The 13,747-nt window shown below is 37.7% G+C and overlaps 1 protein-coding gene across 2 annotated transcripts in view; it reads left to right on the forward strand.

Moving 5' to 3' along the window:
* Positions 1 to 2,592: 2,592 nt before the first annotated feature.
* The window catches only part of LOC126484353 (actin-related protein 8), a 168,220-nt gene continuing 157,065 nt past the window's right edge, over positions 2,593 to 13,747 (forward strand). The window contains exon 1 of one of the 2 annotated variants that reach the window (XM_050107818.1): positions 2,593 to 2,695. In XM_050107818.1, the coding sequence (XP_049963775.1) occupies positions 2,665 to 2,695 (31 nt within the window). In that variant the 5' untranslated portion in view covers positions 2,593 to 2,664. The remainder of the gene's footprint in view (positions 2,696 to 13,747) is intronic. The other variant, XM_050107819.1, reaches the window with a different exon arrangement.

Here is a 13,747-nt window from a genome sequence, read left to right on the forward strand (position 1 = left end):
TTAGTGATATTTGGATCTGTATTTACAATTGATGTAAATAGCGGAACAATTCAGAAGATTATTGTTGGAGACGTGTTTGTCACTCAGTAGTTGGAAGTAGTGAGACACTCTCTTACAGCATCATGCTGCCTTGATACAAAGACAAGAGGAATAATTTCTCACAGGACAGTGGTATTGAGTGGCCAGACTACAAGTACAGAACTAAAAGGCGGCCGTATTGGAAGAAGAACAATCAAAGATAGCTTAGACGACATCACACTGACAGATCTGCTACACAGTGTTCCCTATTCATGGTGTCGCTAAGTCGCCGCTCTCGCACACGACGAAATGCAGCACTGCCCCGTTCCTGTCGCTGGTTGTGCATTGTTAATAGTAAGTTCACTGAGGTTATGTTCGAGGAGATGACACAGAAACAGAAACTGGGATTTGTCGTGGCTGTTATGGTGGTAACACGGCCAAGAAAAGCCGAGAGAAAGCTGAGGCCAAAGAAGTGGCTAATGCAAAGAAATAAATTCACCCACACTCTGTTACCTAGGGCGCTGGGAGCCAACGATTTTTTTAATTGTGTAAGAATGGATGAAACATGCTTTTCGCTTTTCGGAGCTGCTGAACATCATGAGAGCATTCTTAATGGAAAAGAACACAGTTATGAGAGAGGCTAGGAGGAGAAGCTGTTAGCTACATTACGATTTCTTACCACTGGCAAAAGTGCAGCTGGAGTCCCACAGTTATTATCTAAAATGGTTCCTGAAACATTCAACGTGACTTATATTTACCAAAGGAAATACATCACAGTAGAGTGAAAGAAATAAAACAAATGATGTTCTTGTAAACTTTGTTAATTTATTTTGTGTGGATTATGACAGATGTCTCCTATAAGATTAAGAAACCCACTCCAAATTATAGGGAGAAAGGTTGCAAATGGAGGTAGCACATCATCAAATTAAACATTTAGCGATTGTTACAACTGTAGAAAAGTCCCACACTTCACTCTTTATAACAGATGGTGTGGCAATATGCTGGATTTTTTTTCGAACACTTCTAACAATGTAGCAAGTATATTTTATAAATAAAAGTACTTTGGCTGTCTGTATGTTTTTATTTCCGATGTACATCGTAACTGAAGTCTAGAATCTAATCTGTCCGTATTTCCGTTTTTAATTTCTGAGAAAATTTAAAATCTAATGCGGCTCTCTTTAGGCTTTTAGATATCATTTCCGAAAAGTATCGGAAATAAAACCTAAGAACTAAGATAAAGAAGGTCAACGAACTTTTATCCATAAAGAATGTGTGTATCTTTTACTCTATCTATGTGCCACATGCAACCATTACAGATTTGTTAAAAAATGGAACAAGTGCTTCATTTCTTGTAGCCATATATCATGTGCTCCACAAACATCTGAAATCTTTAAAGTTCTCCAGGAGCTCTATCATCAAAATTTCGTCCACCTGGCTCTGTGTCATGTTAGCGGTATTTGAACAGGATTTAATCACACATGCAGTGACAGAATATGAACTTTTGTCAGATAGTTGGCACCACAGCGCTACACTTGCCAGAATTTATTGTGTGAGGTAGTAGTTGGCATTGGATGAAGCGGCGAGGGGAAGGGGTCGTCTGCTAGGTGGTCATAACCAACTGACAGCCTGAAAAAAAAAAAAAAAAAACTTGTTTGGTCTCTTGGCCAAAGCGACTACACATGTCCAATTATCAGTCAGTCAGTCTGTCAGCCAGTGTGTGTGTGTCAGGCCTTTCACCTAAGTGAATGGACATCATCTTTTATTGTATAGGTACCTTGTCATCACTAGTTATTAATTTTATGTGGCAATTAATAACAGGCACGTCATTGGCTATGAGCACATGTTTTCATCCTTTGCTGTGCGTGATATGATTGAAAGCTGACAGTGAAAGACCCGATTGTCTTCAAATTAAATGGTCTGAAGTACTTAGAAAAAGGAAAGGGAGCTTGCAAACAACTTTCACCTGAAAAGTCTTTCCAAGGCGAGGGTCCAAACACACCCTTGCACTACATCTACGAGAAAATTGTTATTGGTATTAAGATTACATAAAAGGAGCTTATGAAGTTCGGGACTGGAATAGAAAAAAGAAAAACCATTTCATATATGTCCATACGGACTTTTGTATGGCATATGTATGATGGATCTTTTTCGTTAAATTCATAATATTTGTTCACAATAATTATTCACATATAGGAGACCATCTGCTCAGTAACTGAGTCACTCCTTAGTTTCTGCCTGTTGTACAGTGACCCGATCTTGAAAAAAGTGTTCGCAGCTTATGTGTTTTTAAAGCAGCTTTGCCTATGGGACGAAATACTTCTTCATTTCACATATTTTTGTTGTAACCAAATGTTGCTCAAGACCTCACCACTGTAATAAAAACTTTTCCGAAAGTATCACAATGAAGGAAAAATACTATTCATGCCATTGACTGCCTGGTGATGGATTCCACCTGCTCAGTTGATCGAGAGAGCAGAATGAGAGTATGGAACTCGTTCGAGTCTCGGTTCGGCACAGTTTTAATCCGGCAGTAAGTTCTATGTAAGCGCAGTTTTCAACACCTTTGAGTTCGCGGCGTGAGATATCTTTTAACGAAATACTTAGGAAATAGAGGACAGTTTGAACAGTGTTTTGGTTGAAAAGCGAATGGAATATAGAGTTGGGCTCAATGGACAGTGTAATTATTTTTAAGTTTTGTTACTTAAGTTCTGTTGTTTAAACTTTCAGTAATTCCACTACTTTCATGTTTTTTCTGTCACATGTGTTGTATAAAGTAAAGCTATATATATTGGTTGATGTTATTTGATACTTCTGATTTGTATTTACTCGTCGATATGTTATACCAGAATTTCACTGATTTGACAACGGTTTGTGACATAAATCCACCACGTAACTGTTTCTTTATTATTTAAAGTATGTGACACTCAAGTGATGTTAAAATATGTATTTTGCACTTCACAGAGAGATGATGTGTAGATTCGGCCCATTGTTATACAACAAGTTTTTTTCCCATTGTTATACAAAAGCAATTATGACTTGTCGTGATAGATGGTTAACAGTTTCTGTTTGAGAATGCTGCGATAGTGCGCCTACTGGCTTGGTGTAAATAATTAGTGTGTTATTTTGTAGGTACAAGCAAGCTTACGCAATAAAATGTTTTTCTTTTTTACTACATTATTCATAGTTTACATTTTGCATGGTACTGTCTTATCACAATTTTTTGTATGTTTTTGTATTGGACCATAACAAAGTTTACAAGATGTATCCCAAAAATACCAAGCAAATAAGAATTTTAATGATATGGGATTTTATTGCAGACTGTAAAAAGAAACAACTAAAAATCTTGAGGAACTCTGTTGAAATTAAACTTCAGTGTGTTTTCATAGAAAAATATGCCTGTGTCACAGCTGATCTATAATGTAAATGGATCCCTTGCAGATGTGGAAGGATATTATACTTAACATGTGATACAAGGCAACAGTGGACTGATCAAATATTTGAATGTTAATTTTAAAGATGGAAGGCAGATGGCCTCGCGATCCTCTAAATCTTTCAGTAATCTATACTTTCAAACCACTATGCAAGGAACATTTTGTGTTGTCCCGAGTTGAAATTATTAATGCCTGTCCTTACAGTGGAGACACTTGGATGACAAATATATGCATTTGCATATTTCTGTTGGTTTTATAGATCTTTCCCATTAAAAAATTGTTGTGAAGTATCAACAAGCAGCATTTCAATAATGCGCAGCATAAGGACATAATGGTCTAAAACCATATTTTATATGGAGAGAAATGCTGCTAATTTTTACATTGTGTTATAAAGGTGTTACTTTGTTAAAAATTCCTTATCAAGCTCCAAGACCATTCCACAAGGTGCTTTATGGATGATTGGTGGTGCGGAGTGTAGCTGTCTCTTTCTATGCTGGCATACGGTTTCCTTTTTACTGTAATAATTTTAACACCAAATTAGGTATCCATTTTTTCTGTTTTTACGAAAGTGATACATTACAGGTAGCAGCTAAAAATAATAACCACCGGTTTTTTAAAACTTTTTAAATGTGTGTTGCTACATTCCTCTTTGCCAGATCCAAGGTATGGATGGACTGATAACCTCAGAATTGTGTGACTTTAAATTGTCTTATCAATAGAGAGCAAACTGTATCAAGATTATTGATATAGCCGACAATGCAGAACTTTGGTGAGGAGTTTGTGTTCCTGGATGGGCTTGTCATATGCAGCTGCAATAAGTCAACCAAGAAGGATGTCAAATAGTTATTAAATTGCTGAGTTGTAAGAACTCAGATGGATATGATGTAGGCCTAGTATGAAGTTATGGCACAAATTCAGCAGAATATATACAGTAACCGTTATTTTTGTCCAAATTGCTGTGAACCAAGTGTAAGATTTGTCTCCAATTAGGCTACTACTAAAAAAAATGTTTTCAGGTGTTGCAGATGACAAGACATAAATTGAATGTCATCTCATTTTTCGGTGTACACCATATGACCATCAAAGAGTTCATTTCTGAGTACATTACAGTGGCTTCAACTCTAGATGTGTGTTCAAAAGAATTGTAAGGGCAATATATGTAGATCTGACACAAGCAGTGAGTGGAGAAGCAGATATTCCTTTGTAACTCGAGTGTAATGTAGTTTTTAATACAAAAGCAAATTTCTGTATATGCCTGATTTAGTGCCAAATGTGGGTTTCGATTTTCACAAATGAATTTGCAAATGAAACAAGTTATTAAAATAGCATTCTAGAAAGTGAGATGTATCAGTTCATGAGAATAATTCTCCAACAACTTCTTATGGTTTTGTGAATGCTGTGACCACTGTGTAACTGTTAAAAATCATGTAAAAGTGTCAAGAAATAAACGTGAAAAGTCCCATACATCCCAATTTGGTTTCAGAAGAGATGGTGTATTGCTTGCAGGGAGAAGCTTTGTTCTCTTTCTCTTATTTGGTAATGTTTTTTTTGTTATGTTATCCTCTTCAAGTACTTTATTTGTAGAATGAACAGAGTTGCTCTTAAAGTTCTTAAATGAGAATTCAGTAGTGAAGTAAAGGGGCAAAGTCCTTGTGTCTGTATTTAAGAGCTCATGTCTAAATCTCCATCCAACCAGTTGGAAGTAAGTTTTCTTTAGTTTTTGTAAGTTGTGATAATGTCACCCTTCATTCAGGAAGGCCTGGCCTTCAGAAACTGAATTCCATGTCGTACTAGGAAGACCCTAATGGTGAAGGCAAATTGAACACATTATTTCCTCGTGTACTGACTAAAGAATTCTATAGCTTTGTTATGTAACAGTACCTATCTTGTTTTGATTTTTCTGATCTCACGAGAACAGATTCTCCAAGCTTTTATGACATTGGTAAAGCTGCTCATATTCAATAAAAATTTTGTCATAATTTAGCAGTATGTGTGGTATTCTTCACAGCATTTAAAGTGAGACATTCATTGGGCAACTGAAGACAGGTACTCTTAAACTCTGATCCTGCAGGGTTTTTGCGTAGATAGTGCCAGGAAAAACACATTTGTCAAGGCTTTTGATACAACCCTTCAGCAGGTGTTAATATTGCCCACTAGCCATCAGAACCAATTCATTCAGTGTAAACACTGAGGCTCAGAGCAGCCACTTGCTATTTGGCAGCTCAACCCAATGGAAACTTGTACTGTTCTGCATCTATTTGGTAACTGTGTCTATATCGTAGCATTGCCCATCCACTCGCCCGACAACTCCTCACTAGTTATTAATGAGCAACAATAGATCTTAAAATTCAGGCAAAGTACATGCTTGTGATGATGGCCATACTACAAATTTCAAACTTCAGCTAGTATCGAAAGTGAGTCTACCACTATTGTTTCACAATAGACAGAGGTCAGAGTTAAGTTTAACATCTTTTATGTTACCTTACTCTGCTCCAATATTAGTCACAGAATGGGCAGAGTTACTTTTAAAGTAACTAAAGGAGAATCCGGAAGTGAAGTGACCAAGTCATAAATGAGACATTGGTAACAAGCCTGTGTAGTGTTGCAAACCTATTAAACAAGTACTTTGTTTCTGTTAGTAATGGCTTGGGGTTATCAGTTTTGGTAAACTTTGCAATGGAGCATCTGAGATCATGAGACCAGTCTTTATAAATAACTTCAGTAAAATGGAAATGACACTCACGTCTCCCAAATAAGTAGCATCCATCATAAAATCCTTAAAATCAAAATATTGTAGTGGTTATGATAACATATCAATGGAGTTAATCAAAGAGTGCTCATCAAGTTGAGTTCTATCTTAAGTTATTTGTGTAACCAATCTCTTGCCAGTGGAATATTTCCAGACTGGCGATAATATGCCGAAGTCAAGGCTCTTTACAAGAAGGGGGATGAAGAGAGACAATCAAACTATTGACCAATTTAACTTTGTTGGCTTTTTCAAAAATATTTGAAAAGGTTGTGTTCAAGTGTCTGACTGCAAATAATATATTGTCCAATTCAGTTTAGGTTTCTTAAGGGTTCTGATATAGAGAAAACTATTTACATGTACAGTGAGAATGTACTCAATTCATTAGATAACATATTAGAGGCTACTGGCATTTTTTGTGACCTGTCAAAAGCCTTTTTGTGAATCACAACATTCTCTCAAGTAAATTAGAATATTATACTTTCACCGGCAGTGCTGCGAAATGGCTTGAGTCTTAGCTAGGTAACAAAACAAAGTGTGTTGTTGTGAAATACCAGTGCAGTAAGCGGTCAGTCTTCATCTGATTGGGAATTAATTACATGTGGTGTTCCTCAGGGTTCCATATTGGGTCCTCTACGTTTTCATGTGTGCATTAATGATGTCTCGTCTGTTACATTGCCAGATGCTAAGTTTGTTTTGTTTGCAGATGATACAAACAGTACAATAAATAGTAAGTCAAGTACGGATTTAGAAATGGCCACTAATCAAATTTTCACTGACATTAATAAATGGTTTAAAGCTAATTCAATGTCATTAAACTTAGAAAAAACCTGCTGTATGCAGATCAGAAGCTGTAAGAAGTTTCCTTCCAGCATGCGTATAACATATGAAGACATGCAGGTCAAAGAGAAACTGTTGAAAGAGCTTGGTATTCTAACCACTGCTTCTCAGTATATTTATTCCTTAATGAAATTTGTTGCAAGTAGTATGTCTGAATTTCCAACCAATAGCTCAATACAAGGTATCAGTTCTAGGAATAAGAACATTCTACATAAAGCCCTAAAATCACTTACCTTTGTCCAAAAAGGGTCCAGTATTGAGGAGCACACATTTTCAACAAATCGTCAGCAACTATTAAATATTTGGTTTCAGGTAAAACACAGTTTGAAAGACTTTTTGATAGGCAACTCCTTCTACTCTATAGATGAATATCTTAACAGGGACTCTTAGACCAGCTTAAGTAAAAATGTCTGTTAGATTTCAATTTTGACAGCATTTGACCACAAGTGAAGATTAGGTATTTTGTGTATGATAAATTTATTGAAAGTGCATATTTATGTTTCATTCTGACAGTGTATTAATTCTGTAAATATTAGTGGTTCCAGTTTATTGTAATGTAATCACCTATTTTGACAATCTCCCGACAAATGATCAGGATAGTGAGTATTGTATTCAAATTTTATGTTATAATTTCTGACATGTTTGTTCTGCACCCAAGAGAATCATCTATTTATGGGCCTATGGAATGAAAACTGAATCTAATCTAATGTAATGTTTGAAAATCATTCTACTGACATATTTTTTTCAGCAGTTAACCCATTGGACTCGCATTTAAGAGCAGTCAGGTTCACATTCTTTTTTGGTCATCCTGATTTAGGTTTTTTGAGACTCCAAATTATGTACAGTAAACACTGTGATGCACATTTCCATCTGAAAGATTTCTGTCTGTCTAATGACCTCACCGTTGATAATACACAAAATCCTAAATAACTTCCTTAGAGACCAAGTGAGATAGTGCAGTGGCTAGCACAATGGGCTCGCATTCAGGAAGATGACGGTTCAATCCCACGTCCAGCCATCATTTAGGTTTTCCGTGATTTCCCTAAATCGCTCCAGGCAAATGCCGGGATGGTTCCTTTGGAAGGGCACTGCTGACTTCCTTCCCCGCCCTTCCCTAATCCGATGAGACCGATGGCCTTCGAGGATTTCACTTTGGTAGTGTTGAAGCAGATAGGAGATTGTCATTCTGTCAATGAAGTCCAACATTCTAGAGTGACAGTATCAACAGTACTGGTCTCTTGCTGCGAGAAATGTGTTGATCGCCAGGGTGACTATGTTGAGAAATAAATATGTAGACACGAAGGATACAGATGTAGAATGTTAATAACATTTGTTTTATTTAAAAAGCTTTAAGGGTTGTGTAAAAAATTAGGAGGCATTACTTTTCAGCACGCCTCCATAATATTCTGTGGCAACAGATTACATCCTAGTATAATACTAGTCTTCAAGCATAACTTGAGTTGGGATGGTGATTACCCCTGTTGAGCAGCTTGTGGTAGATAATGGGGAAATTCAGTTCCAGCAGTCTTCATTATGACTACCAGGTGGGCTTGTACATTCAGCATACCTGACTGGGTGTAAAAATATCTACATTGATACATTGCAAGCCACTATACAGTGTGTGGCGGAGGGTACCATGCACCACTACTAGTCATTTCCTTCCCTGTGCCACTCGCAAATGGAGTAAAGGGAAAACAACTGCCCTAATTTCTCATATCTTATCTTCGCGGTTCTTACACGCAAAATATGTTGACAACAATAGAATTGTTCGGCAGTCAGCTTCAAATGACAATTCTTCAAATTTTTTCAGTAGTGTTCCTCGAAAAGGATGTCACCTTCCCCCCAGGGATTCCTATTTGAGTTTCCAAAGCACCTCTGTAACACTTAACATTGTTTGAACCTGTTGGTAACAAATGTAGCAGCTCGCCTCTGAACTGCCTCGATGTCGTCCCTCAATCTGACCTACTACGGATCCCAAACACTTAAGCAGTATTCAAGAATAGGTTGCACCAATGTCCTATTTGCAGTTCCTTTACATGTGAACCACGCTTTCCTAAAATTCCTCCAATAAACTGTACTCGACTCTCTTCCTCCCCTACCACAGTTCTCACATGTTCATTCTATTTCATATTGCTTTGCAACATTATACCCAGATATTTGAACAACTTCACTATGTCAAGCAGGACACTACTATTACTATATCCAAATATTAGAAGTTTGTTCTACCGACCCATCCACATTTTTCCACACTTAGAGCTAGCTGCCACTCATTACACCAACTAGAAATTTTGTCTAGGTTGTCTTGTATCTTCCTATATTCACTCAATTTCGACACCTTCAGCAAACAACCGCAGATTGAAACCCACCCTGTCCACCAAATGATTTATGTATGTAGAGAACAACAGTTGTCCTATAACACTTCCCTGAGGCACTCATTATGATATCTTGTCTCTGATGAACACTCACCGTTGAGGACAACATACAGAGTTTGCAGTATATCATGTGAGAAAAGGGCAAGCTGAATTTCACACGAGTGATACTTTCTAAAAGCATGCTGATTTGTGAACATAAGCTTCTGTGTCTCAAGAAAGTTTATTACATACTAACTGAGAATATGTTCAAGGATTCTGCAGCAGACCAAAGGTAGGTATATTGGTCTGTAATTTTGTGGGGGAGACTTAAAGCTGAATGACAGTTATTGGCCATTATCAGATTTCTAAGATAATGTATCCAATAAGTGCGTGGAATATAATCTAGTATCCCAAATTTTGTCATTGTGAACTGTAAAAAGAAATTAAAAAAATGCTCCATTTTCATTCAGCGAACAGTTAACTGCTCGCAGCTATGTAGTACAAGCAGTAGCTTTTGTGGTGAGTTGTTACATCATCTCTCTTCTTCTTTTTCTTTTTTTGTGGTTGGCTCATGTACAAGACTTGGCCCATATGCCCCCCTCACCACCACCGTCTGACACAATCTAGTCCCCGGCTTTACCTGTTGTATAAGAGCAGAGGGTATAAATGTGAAAGTAGTCACACCATATACCATCTGTGCAGCAATTATTGTGAAGTGTTCTATTGCAAATGATATCTAGCTAGCTGTCAATGCACATACATGGCCAGTGTGAGACTGTGGCCCATTGCAAACTCAGCCATGTAGCTGCTGAAGATGATGCACAGCGCAACACCAGTGATTTCAGTAGCTAATCCAGTATGTGCGTCATGTGGGTACCCTCCAAAAGTAACAATTTCTCTGAAGTATGTTAGTGGGAACTGTCCCTCCAGCAAAATATGCAGGAACTGCTGAAGTATGCTCAAGATTATTTTGTGTTAGAGAAGATTATTGTGGGTTGTTAAGAAAATGGATTAAATGAAATAGTAAAGCGTGTTACTATCGCTACCTGGTTATGGCTAACCTCTTTCTATTGACAAGTGGTAAATACTAATACTTAAAATTGTTAAAGATATGTAGAATATATGCAGAACTGTGAAGGCTGCACTCAGTATGCAGAAGGCAGCACCTAATCAAGTTTTTGATTGGTCTGAGAGAACTAGCTCATCAAATTAGCTGAAGGTAGTAACCATGTTCATGGGTTTTCTGGTCCATACATTGCTTTCATTCTGGAACATTATTTGCAGTACAGTAGCAGGACTTTTCCACTGTTCAAGCCATTTGGCTACTTCTTTGCAGCTCTAGTTAGTTACTTACTTTCATGTTCCATGGATGATTTCACACGATAAATCGTCATGATGTGGAACAAGTCATTTAACATTCATGTTGCAAATTTATTTGTACTTCTATTTCTACTCTAAACATCACCATATAGTTTTTTTCCCCTGAAATTAAAATGAGATATGCAGATTGAGCTAGCAATTCCTACCCACCACCTTACAAACATAGAAAGGATTCTACGGAATAGAAGGAGTTGTCAAGGAGAAGCTTTTTCAATTTATTTTCAAATTTTTTCTTGCTGTCGGACATTTTACGTTGCTGGGTAAGTGGTCAAAATTTTTTGTTGCAGCATTGTGCACTCCTTTCTGTGCTAAAGACAACCTTAATGTTGAGTAATGAATGCCATTTTTTCTTCTAGTTTTGTAATTATGTACCTCATTGTTCCTTTTGAACTGTAGTGGATTATTTACATCGAACTTCATGAGGGTATAAATATACTGTGAAGCAGTAGTCAGAATGCCCAACTCCTTAAACAGATGTCTACAAGATGATCACAGGTGAGCACCACGTATTATTCTTATAGCAGGTTTTTGGGCAATGAAGACCTTCTTTCTTAAAGATGAGTTACCCCAGAACATTATTCCATCTCTGAATGAAATAAGCAAAATATGTCAACTTACTGATTTCTCTCTCCCCAAAACTTGCTATGATTCTATGTGCAAATATGGATCTTAATAGATGGGGCATACTTTCCGTCAAACACATTCCTGACCACATTTTTCGCATCCATTTGAAACTGCCACCTTACCTGGTACTAGGTTCTTTTCCATTGTCTCATCAGTTGTCATTTCCTTACCTTTCTGCGTTAGTTTGCATGTATCTCTTGCTGGGCTGGCAGCTTCAGCTTTTATAACTAATTCTGACAATTTGGTGTCATCGTTTTGTGATTTACCTATCTCGTCCCCCCTCCCCTCCCCTCTCCCCCCCCCCCCCCCCCTCTCTCTCTCTTTCTCTCTCAAACACACATACTTTAATAATTTAGAAAGTATATACATATCAGCTACAGGGGCTAGAGAAATTACTTACAGTGTTGTCATGATCTCACCACTTAATGCAAATCTTCAGTGTCTGTTTAATTGATGCAAGACTGATAGCAGTTACAAATATAGGGGTATCTACAGCTGCTACGTTACTGTCATGACAGTGTACAGAGTATGTGAGAATACTTCGTCTACTACACATAATAGTAGAAGTTAAAGTAAACTTACTGATGGAGACAAAAGGATATTAAAGTGGATAGTTACATCTAATAAGCAGACCACTTTCCTAGACATGAGCGATTAGATCAATGTGACAAGGGAGAAAGAGCTTCAGTGAAGAAAGTACAACAGGATCTGCATAAATGAAACTTCTATGGTAGAGCTCTTGTATACCAAGTGGATGGAAAGGCGAGGTTTTAGTGTTATACGCATCCCAAACCGGGTCTAAACACCAGTGCTAATGTGGTTACATCTGTGACATTAGCATCATTGCACTAGATTTTCCGAGAGTAGTTGAAATAAATAGCCAAATGTCTCAAACGTGGATATTGGGAAACGGAGTAGACCACTTAGCAATCAAATAGGTTATGTATTGCTTATGTTGTGTGAGAACTTTTATTTGCGTGGTATGAGAGACTTTCATAAATTTATGCACCCTCGCGGAGGAAACAAATGACAATGTAACTTCCTTAGAGTAAGCTACAGAAACACATGCATAATAAAACAGTAAACCCCATTCTGTGTAATTATGTCCAAATGAAAATAACTGCTCTGACTTGGAAATTAGAGGTCCTTGGATGATGATGAAAAGTGAAGATCTGCTTTTATGATAGTGCCTTGAATCCAGAACAGCTAATTCAGATCATGCATGTATAATCAATTTTTCTTCACACTCACCTGAAATATCCCCAGACAGTGCCCCAGTCCTCATCAGTAAGCAACAGTCGTGGTGATCTGTGGACAATATAATGACAGAATACACTGCTGGTGCTCGAACAGATGTTTCAGTCCACACATTGTAACAAACATTGTTGAACATGGGGCTTGACAGCAGATGACCCATGTGTGTTCCCATATTGACCCAATGACAACATCTATTATAATTGCAGTGGACAGTGTTGCCTGTTCAGAAGAATCACGTTTTTTGATACACAGACAATGTTTGTCATGTCTGGGTATGCCATCATCCATGCTTACAGTTTTGCGGGACATTAACGTGGACTTTCATGGCATCTTTGACAGTAATCAAAACCTGTGGACAATATGCAGACTGCCTACATTCCTGCAAACTCGATGTCTTCCCCAAGTAGGATAACTGTTAGTGCCACTAGGTCAGAATCATGCTGCAGTGTTTTGAGGTCCTGCTAGTGAACTCATTTGGATGTCTTGCTCACTAAATTTGCCTAATCTGAACGCAATGGAACTCATCTGAATGCTGTTTGCTGTCAGCTCCAAGTACACGAACCACTGGCCTGTAATTTACAGGAATTGCAGAACCTGTGCATAGACAATTGGTACCTCATGAGAAACCTACCATGGGTTTTTTGAATCCATGTTCCACAGAATTGCTGCTGTATTGGTTTCAAGTGTGGACCAATGCACCGTTAAGCAGATGATCATAATGTTCTCGCTCATTGTATTTAATAATGGAACCTGCTCAGGGACTGTACTTGTGAATGGATGATGGGAGAATTGGCCATGTTGTACTGACAGTGAGAAACTGCATTGACTGGCCAGTGCTGTGAAGTGTGATAGGATCTCTGAGACAGGAAATCTCATTTTATCGTCATTGTCCGGAAATAGTAACACCTTTGTGACTTTCACTGTACATGATTTGCTGATTTATTCTTGCTTGAGGAAGAGAGGCAAACAGCAGCTGGGACATGGATCATTAGATAGAGGACAGATGTGGATGTTGCCTTTATGGCTGTACCTTTGCACCCTAACAATGAATTGGCAGAAATACAACTAATCCAGTTAAGAACCACTTTCCTATTGGGTCT

This window comes from Schistocerca serialis, chromosome 6 (genome assembly GCF_023864345.2).
Source record: "Schistocerca serialis cubense isolate TAMUIC-IGC-003099 chromosome 6, iqSchSeri2.2, whole genome shotgun sequence".
NCBI classification, from domain to species: Eukaryota; Metazoa; Arthropoda; class Insecta; order Orthoptera; family Acrididae; genus Schistocerca; species Schistocerca serialis.